This window comes from Manis javanica, chromosome 16 (genome assembly GCF_040802235.1).
Source record: "Manis javanica isolate MJ-LG chromosome 16, MJ_LKY, whole genome shotgun sequence".
Classification (NCBI taxonomy): Eukaryota; Metazoa; Chordata; class Mammalia; order Pholidota; family Manidae; genus Manis; species Manis javanica.
This window is the reverse complement of record NC_133171.1, coordinates 45,203,447-45,213,519: the sequence shown is the minus strand read 5'-3', so window position 1 is coordinate 45,213,519 and position 10,073 is coordinate 45,203,447. Positions and strand designations below refer to the sequence as shown.

The following is a 10,073-nucleotide window of genomic DNA, read 5'->3' as shown; positions in this document are numbered from 1 at the left end:
GGAATGGATGGGTCCCCTTCTGTAGAACCTGGCTTCGGGTAGGGGGACTAATTATCTTAGATTCCTAGAGTTTTAGGGCCAAGGGAATCTCAATTTCTTGTCTTCACAGGTAATTCTGAGGCCAAGAAGGGACACGACTCCAGCAAAATAATAAAGCTAATGTCGCCGTTGTATTGCGTCTGAAGCCCCCACTGCATATGCAGTGAGGACTCATTAAATGTCTACTATGTGGAAGGGTTCAGGAAAGTCAAAAATATACATGGAATTGGGCTAGTTTGGGATCTTTATCCCCACACTGTAGCCCACCTATGTTAGGGGAAACCGTGCCGTTGCCAAAACAACTGAACACATCCAGTCTCCGACTCAAGAAAGACAGAGTAGTAGGAGCCAGCGCCTGCCCGAGTTTTTCGGAAGGGCTCAGAGGGGAGAAGGGCAGGCCGGGAGCACCGAGAGGGCGGGCAGCGGGTAGTCGGGTAGGTGGAATCCTGGGAGGGGCGGAACTTCGGGTCTCCATGGAGACGGCTTCTCCTGGCAAGCTGGCGGACGTTGAGCAGAACTGGCTCGATGGACGCGGAGAGCCTTCTGCTGTCGTTGGAGCTGGCGTCCGGCAGTGGGCAGGGCCTCAGCCCGGACCGTCGGGCCTCGCTGCTCACTTCCCTTACGCTGGTTAAGCGCGACTACCGCTACGATCGGGTCCTCTTCTGGGGCCGCATCCTCGGCCTCAACGCCGATTACTACATCGCACAGGGCCTGAGTGAGGATCAGCTCGCACCGCGCAAGACACTCTACAGGTGGGGGCGTTGCCCGGATGGGCAGAGGCCAAAGGGGGATATGCACGGGAGGGTCATGGGGGCCGGAAGGGGTGGGCCTAGGTGTCCGGGAACCGGCGGGGTGCGGAGCTTGGGGGTGGGACTTGGACTGGTGAAGACTACGGGGCGGGGACCTGAACAGAGCAGTTCCTCGTGGGGCGAGACGAGTTGGGGGAAGGGATGGCAAGAGAAACTTAGATGCCTGTGTGTTGATAATAGAGGCTGGGCCAAGAACGGAGGCGGAGCAAGGTGAAAGTTCACGGAAAACGGAGACCTGGAGTACAAGGCAGGTGTAAATGGGGTGTGGGCCTGGCAAGCTGAAGAGCTCAGTTCGGGGAAGGTTCAGAAGCCCTGCGAGGTGATGTGGTGCCGTTTGGAAGCAGATCGGGGAGCATCTTCCGTGGCGGTGTTGACTTACATCAGGAGGCTCTCTAGGAAGTAGTGAACGAATGCGGAATGGGAGAGAAGGGATTTAAAACGGGTAAATTCCCTAGACACTACCATACAGGACCAACTTGCCTCTTGACTCCCCCAGCGATGACGGGGAGCTCACCAGGGAGCTGGAGACACAATTTATCTGTCCACGCATCAATCCAACCTTGATTGGATATGTCTTGTGCTAGACTTGGGGTTACAAAGTTGGCCAAGACTCACCCCTGTCTCCCAAGTTATTTACATGCTAGGGAGCAAGACCAATGTGTAACCCAGCAAGTCCCACTAACATTAGAACAGGTGTATACAAAGGGGGACCGGGGTGGAGCATTCTCCTAGAGAGCAATTACATAAGACTGCTAAAAGAGTAACTTTGTTGAGAGCTGAAAGGTAATCAGGAGATCCCTAGAAAGGTGTAGGGGTAAGACATGCTGATTGGAGGGGACAGTTCTGCAAACTTGTTGGCCGGAGTGGGTTTGGAGCAACTGGGAGAACAGCAGGTATAGAAGCATGACAGTGGCAGCTGAGGGTGTCATGTAAAACTAGATAGATGAAGAGGCCAAGGGGTGTGAACTTTGTCCATGGCCTATGCAGAGCTATTGAGGGGTGTCCAGCAACAAGAGCCTGCTCAGATCTGAGTGGGCCAGAGGTCTGGAAATGGTTGAGCATTTAGGAGTCTGTTGCAGTGTTTAGATGAGGGAACTGAAAGGAAGAGGTAGCTGTGGGAATGGAGGGGAGAGGATGGGTTGGAAAGATTTAAGTGGTAGAACTGGCAGAACTTAAGACTGAATTTGGGGAGAGACGAAGAAAAGGTCAAGGTTGGTCCTGCCAGCTTAGGCAGCTGGGTAAGTGCTGGCCCCACCTACTGGGAGAGAATTCAGGAAACTGGACTAGGGAAGACCTAGTGAATTTGATGTGAGGTGCCTGGCAGGCATGGGGATAAGGTGTATTGAAGTACAGATCTGGAGTCCAGAAGAAAAATTTGCAGATAGACAGACATTGATCTACATACCAGGAATTCTGTGGTACATGACACAAAGTCCTTGTCTTCATGGAGTCTACATTATAGTGTGTGTGGTGGAGAGACAGAAAATAAAACACATGCATTGCAGGTCAGCTGGTGCTAAGTGCTAAGGGGTGTGGATAGAAAATACAGGATGGGGCACTATTTTAAATAGATGGTGTCTGAGTTGGCCTCTTGGATAAGATAGTATTTGAGAAAAGACCTGAAGCAACTGAGTGAGCTATGTGTTTATCTGAGAGAAGAGCATTCTGCTTTGCAAATGCGAAGGCCCTGAGGCAAGATGTGTGCTTAGTGTGTTGAAGCTGGTAGAGGCTACTGTGGCTGGAGAGGAGTAAATGAGGAGGAGCCTTGTAGGACATAAGGTCAGAGAGGTAAGGGTCCATCATGCATGGCTTTGTGGAGCATTGTAAGGACCTGGCTTAATGGGAAGTTACTGGAAGGCTCTGCATGGAGACATGATCCAGCTTAGGTTTAACAGTTGGGTGGGAACTAGACTGAAAGGGGAATAGGCATGGAAGTGGGGAGACCAGTCAGGAGGCTACTACAATATCTAGGCAATCGTAGATGGTGGCTTGGGCCAGGAGGAAGCAGTGGAGGTGTGAGAAGAGGTTTGGATTGTGGATATTGACAAGGCAGTAACCGGTGCTCTGGGAGTCAGGTAGAAGACGAGTGAGAACAGATCCCTGGAAATACTCAGGACTCTGGAGGTACAAGAAGGGAGATGTCAAAGAAAATATAAATGGAAATACATTTGCTGGCTTTTAGGCCCCACGAATAGCCTTCTCCTAAACAGTTTCTTATGGTAGTAGGGGCCCAAATTACACTGCAGGGGGCAAAGAATAAAAGTGGGGGGAGATTGTTGTTTGGATATTATTATTCAGAGCTGGAGAAGAGGAGGCGAGGATAGAAAAGTGCATTTTCTAGAGGGGCATGGGTTTGAGGGCTGTTGTTTCAGAAAGCTGAGAAGTTTTTATGTTGAGGATCCAGTGGAAAGTGAGGGGTAGAAAAATGAGCAGAGACTGTGCTGGGGATGCAGGCCCTGACTGGATTGGAGAGGAATGGGAGATGCAGTGAGAAGGTGGGCAGGGCTGCCGAGAGCTCCTGAAGACCTCAGCAAGGCAGGCCTTGAGCCTGGGCTGGGCTATCTTGAGAAATAAGGCAAGAGGATGTGCTGTGGGCTCACTAGGCGGGCTAAGCACAAATGTGGGGCCCATCAAGGCAGAGGCACCTGCAACTGAGCAAAGTTCAGCTTCTGGAAACTCACTGTGTAGATATCTAGGAAGAAGCTCTGGGAATTTTGGCATACATGAAGCTCTTGTGGCCATGCAAAAAATAAAATTGAATTTGTATCACATGTGGGGGTGGGGTGCACCCTTTACACTTAAAGCTCTAAGGGGAAAGGTGGGACTCCCAGCAGCTTTTCCTGGGCCTTACCGTGCAGGAGGCGGGATGGTGGCAGGGTCTGAGTAGTGGGGAGTTGAAGGTGGGGTGACACAGGTATTGTTGGCAGCCTGAACTGCATGGAGTGGAGCCTCTTGCCCCCTGCCACAGAGGAGATGTTGGTGCAGACGTCCATGGTGAAGGGCCGCTTCATGGGGGACCCCTCGCATCTGTATGAACACACTGAGCTGCAGAAAGTGAACGAGGGTGACAAGGTCTTTGAAGAAGTAGTGGTGAGTGGGGATGAGAGGAGGAGGGCTTGAACAAAGAGGGCTGAAACCCTCCATCGACAACTCGCCCAGTAGATATTATGGGGCACTGGGGGAATGGACGGGGCAGTTCCACCAGAGCCTGGCTCTGGAGGGCACTGCGAAGAAGGGGTTGGTGCTGTGCTCTGTGGCAGCGTGCACAGACTCTGATTTTTCTATCAATTCTTATTATACTAGGTAATATGTCCACATGGTTTAAAGTTCAAAGTTCAAAATAAAAATTAAAAAAAGGAATGTTAATAAAGTGTCCCTTCCATCCTTGTCCACCAGTCACACAAGTCCTCTTTCTGGAGAACATTAATGTAACCATTTTGCACGTGTGTGACCATACCTTGCTATTCCAAGTGCAGTCTGGTTCAAAGCATCATCGTGTCCTGACAGTTAGAAAAGCACCATTAGGAGGCATCAGGATCTGCATTTTAACACCTTCCAAGGGAATTCAAATACACATTAAAGTTTGAGAAGCTCTGCTTCCAAACTTTATACAAATACAGACCTTGGCAAATACTTTACATATTCTCTTTATCTTAAAATGCAAAACAAAACAAATGGCAGCATGTTACGCACACACTGTGCACTTGCTTTTTTTGCCTGACAGCACACTTGGGAGATCTTTCTCTATCAGTGCCCTACAGAGCCTTAACGTGGTGTGAATGTACAGTAATTTAACTCTGTCTTACTTGTGGAAATGTAGGTTTCCAAGTTTTGGTTCTGACAAGCAGTGCCACAATGAATGCCCTTGTACCTATGTCATTTTCCGATGTGTGCACTCTATCCAAAGGATCAATCCCTAGAAATGAAATTGCTAAATCAAAAAGCAAGGAGCTCAAGTTTTGAAGCTAGACAAACGTGGAATTCAAAACCCAGCCTCTGCACTTGAATCTGGCTGATGCCGAAGTCTGGGTCTAGATCTGTGCTGCCTCAGCTGCACCCTTCCCATCCCCAAATTTAACCTCCCCTTAATCTTATTTTCTGTAAAATTAGGATAATTACATTTATTTTGCAGGCTTGTGCAGGTTAACTGAGGTGACATACTTAAAGCCCCTGGCCTAGGCACTTACTATGATTTTCCATCTCCTTTGTAAACAATTCCAGTTGGCAGCCCATTGGAAAGAGGTGGCTGAGTGACTCTGGGAACCCCTGGTGACATGTTTTGCCTGTCATGTGCTGCTTTTCCCCAAACATTTCAAAGAAGTCCTTTCATGTGGGGTTGCCCTTGATATTGAGTGTAACCAAATTTCATGCATAAAAATATTATGGGGTGATGGTTGAGAAATAACATTAAGTCAGAGCAGGATATGAACTACATAAACTGTGGCTCAAATTTTGCTCTAAGTACATGCATAGAACAAAAGAATAGGATGATATATACTGCTGTGTTATTAGTGATTACTTTAGAAGAGGGGATTATGAGTGGTTTTAATTCTTAGATCTATTACAAAATATTTCTATATTACCCAGATACTGTATAGTGTAGAGTATTGCTTGCTTTTATATTTTAAAAAGACAAAATAAACACCACTTAAATATGGTATGATAGCATGGTATGTTTGTAGAAGGGTACATAAGAAACTGTTAATGGTGGTTGCTTCCCCTTGAAGGCATTGGGGGACCAGGGATGGGGTGAGACACTTTTTTTGGTAGTTTGAAATATTGCACCGCCAGTATGTATTACCAATTTTAAAAAGAAAGGGAGGGGGGAAGAAAGGACATGTTGATAGGACAGAAAGTGAGGACTTGCTTGCCCAGTGTTGATTTTCCTTGGATCTGGCATCTGCACTGTGGTGACCCAGGCCAGAGGGTCATGCAGAGGGCCCTTGCACCAGGAGTGAGTGGGCCCAGTGCCCTGGCAAGATGGCTTCTCTCCTGTCTCCTCAGGTCCAGATCAAGGAAGAGACCCGTTTGGTGTCCGTCATTGACCAGATTGACAAGGCTGTGGCTGTCATCCCCCGAGGTGCCCTCATTAAGACCCCCTTTGGACCAGTCCATGTCAATCGGACTTTTGAAGGTGAGTTCTCTGGGGCCTCTCTCAAGGGCAGGAGGGCATCTCTTCCCAAGTATAATCGGACACACCTGGGCATCCAGGGGAACCTGCCCACTTCCTCAGGGAAGGAATAGCTGTGGCCACATCAGCTGGAAGGGTGTGCCTGACATTAGTGGTTGGTATGGGCTCAACAGGCTCCCTGAAATGGAAGTAGGAACTGGACCCTGACTCTTTTCTGCCTGCAGGTGGGAGGGCATTTGGCTGCCTGAGCCCCGGGGTTTGCATGGGTCTGAGTCCCCTGCCTTTTGCCACCTCCCTTCTCCTTGGTCTCTCCTTAATGCAGGACCTGGGCCAAGTTTGGGCTGAGAGAACACTGCTCCCTTTCCTCCCTTCAGTTCTCTCTTAGTAGCTGACTGGGTCCTTTGCAAGCCTCCCCATGTGGTCCCTATGCATGGAAAAGGGGGCTCTCAGGTGTGGAGCTGACCATCCCTTCCTACCTGCCCCCTTTTTAGGACTGTCATTGTCTGAAGCCAAGAAGCTCAGCTCCTACTTCCACTTCAGGGAGCCTGTTGAGTTGAAGAACAAGACCTTGCTTGAGAAGGCTGACCTGGACCCTTCCCTGGACTTCATGGATTCCTTGGAGCATGACATCCCCAAAGGTAATAGCCTGTTAAGTTTGAGGACATTGGCCCCACCCCCAGGTCAGAGCAGCGGGCAATGCTACCTGCCATTCCCTTCTGAGAGTAGAGCCCAGGGCCTGGGCAGGAATTGGTCGTTCACCCTGGGTCCTTGAGGGTGGGGCTTCCTCAGGGCCCAAATCAGGGCTCAGCTCATAGTAAACAGTTGGTAAATGTTAGCAGACAAAAGGAAGGATTTCTTCCATATGCTTCCATGTGTCTCTCTTGGTTTTCAAACCAATCTTGAATGGAAGCATGTTGGGAATCTTTCTCCAAATGTCTCTGAAAACATCCCTGAAAATATCAGCCACACATACTTAAGATCTTAACTGTTAGTTTTGGGGTTAGAGCCAGTGCTTGGCACATAGCTTGTGCTCAATAAGTGGGTACTGACCGACTGAATAGCAAACCACCTGCTAAGGAAATGAGTTCCGTACATTTGTTTCCTGCTATATATTTAATCTTAAAACATACAGCCTCAGAGATCATCCTGTGCTTAGGGCCCACCTGGCCCGGGCACACACACAGCAGTTGGTGGTGGGGTTGCAGAGACCCCAGTTACTGCCCCTGAGCTGCTTCAGTGAGAGAAGAGTGTATCCTGTTGTTGACAATGGGGATGATGATGATGATGATGATAACTCATAGAAGCAATAATACTGCTTCTTGTGTGTGCCAGGCACTGTACTCAGCGCTTTCCAGTCCTGTTCTCATTTTAATCTTCATAGCCAGCCTATGAGATGGACACTATCATTATCTCCATTATACAGATGAAGAAACAGGCTCAGAGAGATAAACCCAGGGACACAGTAAGTGTGGGAGCATCAGACTCCAGGGCTTACTGGTATTGACTATGGTGTCAAGCAGATGGTGTTTCCTTTGACGTGGACGATGGGAACAGAGGACAATCATCACCCCACCACTATGGGAAAACACTTTTGACTGCAGTGAGGAGCCCAGCTGGGCTGGAACTTGGGATTGGAATGGGATGGCTGTAGTGGTTAAAGGCAAGGGCTCTGGAGTCAGACAGCTTGGGTAAGAATCCTGAATCGGCCACTCACAAGCTATGTGAACTTGGGCAAGCCCCCCTATTTCTTTGTGCCTCAATTTCCTCATTTCTAAAAGGTGGAATAATATTTCCTACCTCACTGGGTTGCTACAGGATTAAATGTTAACACATATTCAAAATGCTTTTAATAGTGCCTAACACATAGTAAGGACTCAAATAAAAATTAGTTATTATTACCGATTCTTTTTAGTGGCAGAAGGCCTTAGAAGTGGGTTGGGGCAGGCCTGGGAGGGCCTAGAAGGCCAAAGTGTAGGAGGCTCAGACCAAAGCAGTGGAAGCTGCTGGGGTTTGTAAGCAGGTGTGTGATAAAGCAGTGGTGCGCGGATGGATGGAGGAAGGGAAAGCCGGAGATCTGGAGGCCTGTCTGGGCTACTGTGGTGCCCGGCGGGGGGTCAGGCCGTGAGTAAGGGCTGCCTGCAACGGCCACCCTGACCTCTGCCACACGGGGGCAGCCAAGTCATGGCTGAGTACAGAGGGGGCTCCTGTGGGGGAGATAAAAAGGGTTTATAGGGGCTGGGGCATTTCTTCCTTATCAGACACACTTTCCAATCTTGCATTATGTCCTCCAACTGTGTGTTCCCAGCCTGGCCAGGAGCCATAAGGGGCTGTACAATCCTATTTGATAAAGGGAGCCAGGAACGCTGTGGTAGTGAGACCCAGCGCCAGGGGTTGAGGGGTAGGCTGAGAAAAGTCCTCTTAACAGCCCTAATCTGCGGCCATTCAGGATGTGGTTGGAAAGCACTGCTTGGTGCTGACTTCTCAGCCCCCTCACCTGCAGCTGGATGCTCCAGGGCCTGTGGGGGAAGCACCCCCTCCACAGTGCTGGGTGACTAGGGGGACTAGCACAAGATTGCCCTCTCCACCTGGGAGCTAGATACGGCATGAGGGACCAGCAGAGTCTAAGGGAACCCCAGCAGCCCTGTCTACCCTACCATTTGGGATAAAAGGGACACAGGAGGCAACTGTCTCTCCCTACAGCAGGGGATATAAGATATGGAGCTTTGGGGGTTTTCTTAAAGGATGCTGGGGCCACCCCAATTTCTAGTCAGCAAGTAAATTCATCAGGCCCCTGAGAGGTATGGCATCTGGGCCTGGGGGGTGGGTATGTTATAGTGGCCTGAGTTCCTAGACATCCTGCCCTGGTGGTGGGCCTCAGGCTGAAGGACCAATTGATGGTTAGACATGCTAACGCACCCCAGCATGTTGCTCTGCCCTCAGTACTGGAGTCCTGAGAGCTGAGGGTTCCTGGCATCTCCTGTGTGTGTAAGCCTGAGGAGAGGGGTGCTCCTGGCCTCACCTTGGGAAACGTCAGCCACCACTGGAAAGCCTCCATGAAGTCAGGCCCAGCTTTTTCTCGTAATGGCTTGGTGAGGGCCATGGCCTGGGGGTGGAAGTGTGGATGGTCAGGGGAGAGCGGACACTCTGTTGCTTCCAGACTCCCTCCTTTATCTGCTAATGAAAAGGCAGGAGCTGCTGGGAGGCTGCCCTGCCAGGCACACAGCAGCTAGAAGACGCCTGGCTGCTAAGTGGGGCTGAAATCCCAAGGAAGTTCCCTGGGACACCAGCACTGGCTAGAGGGATGGGATTTGGCAGTTTTCTGCTCAGGTAGGGTCATTGTTTCCCTTCTGGGACCAAGGCAGTTGTTCAGGGAGACTTCGTGCCACCTCTTGAGTAGGTATGGCTTAGGTTGTCCCTGTCCCTGTCCCTGTGACTCTAGCTCTCTCCTGTGCCCAAGGAGGTGGCCAGGAGCTCAGCAGCTTGTCCCTGGGCCAGCCCTGGCTGTAAATAGGATGGGGAGAGGTGTTGCCTGAGTCACCAGTGCCCTCCTGAGCTCTCCTGCCATGCCCTGGGGTCTGCAGTTTTGTGGGAGTGGGTAGCTTTGGGGACATAATCATTTTCTCTCAGGAAGGTAGACATGGGAGTTACCTGAGCCTGGGCTGCAGCCCAGTGAGACAGATGGAGCACCAGGTCAGGACACTAGATTTCTAGGTGGTACTCTGCCATTCAGTGCTCTTTAACCTTTCACTCCATGAGCAAACAGCCACTGAGCAGATACTGTGGGCCAGGCCCTGAGGATTAACAAGACAGACATTCTCCTTGCCTCACAGGTTTTGAAGAATCAAATGAAACATGGGCAGTAGAAACGTAAAATAGAATGTGCCTCACAAACAAGGTCATTCCTGCTGTGGGGAGCAGATAGAGGCAGCGAGGGAGGCAGAGTGGGAGGGGTGGAAAGCAGAGCCCCTCTTGCTCCACTCTGGGCTGGAGCCCCCAGATCGCAGAAACTGCCAGGCAAACGGCTGCTAGAGCTCCAGCATAGGGGAGCCCTCGGCAACGCCCAGTTTGTACAGCAGAGGGCGGCAAGGGGCCCG

The 10,073-nt window shown here is 50.4% G+C and overlaps 1 protein-coding gene across 7 annotated transcripts in view; it reads left to right on the top strand.

The window, feature by feature from the left end:
• Positions 1 to 90: 90 nt before the first annotated feature.
• RSPH9 (radial spoke head component 9) overlaps positions 91 to 10,073 on the top strand; it is an 86,019-nt gene continuing 76,036 nt past the window's right edge. For 2 of the 7 annotated variants that reach the window (XM_037012426.2, XM_037012315.2), the window contains exons 1-4: positions 97 to 791; positions 3,776 to 3,938; positions 5,853 to 5,982; positions 6,471 to 6,617. In XM_037012426.2, coding sequence (XP_036868321.1) covers positions 565 to 791; positions 3,776 to 3,938; positions 5,853 to 5,982; positions 6,471 to 6,617 — 667 coding nt within the window. In that variant the 5' untranslated portion in view covers positions 97 to 564. Of the gene's footprint in view, positions 792 to 3,775; positions 3,939 to 5,852; positions 5,983 to 6,470; positions 6,618 to 7,311; positions 7,645 to 10,073 lie in introns of those variants that run through there. The other 5 variants (XM_037012370.2, XM_037012484.2, XM_037012603.2 and 2 more) reach the window with 5 other exon arrangements.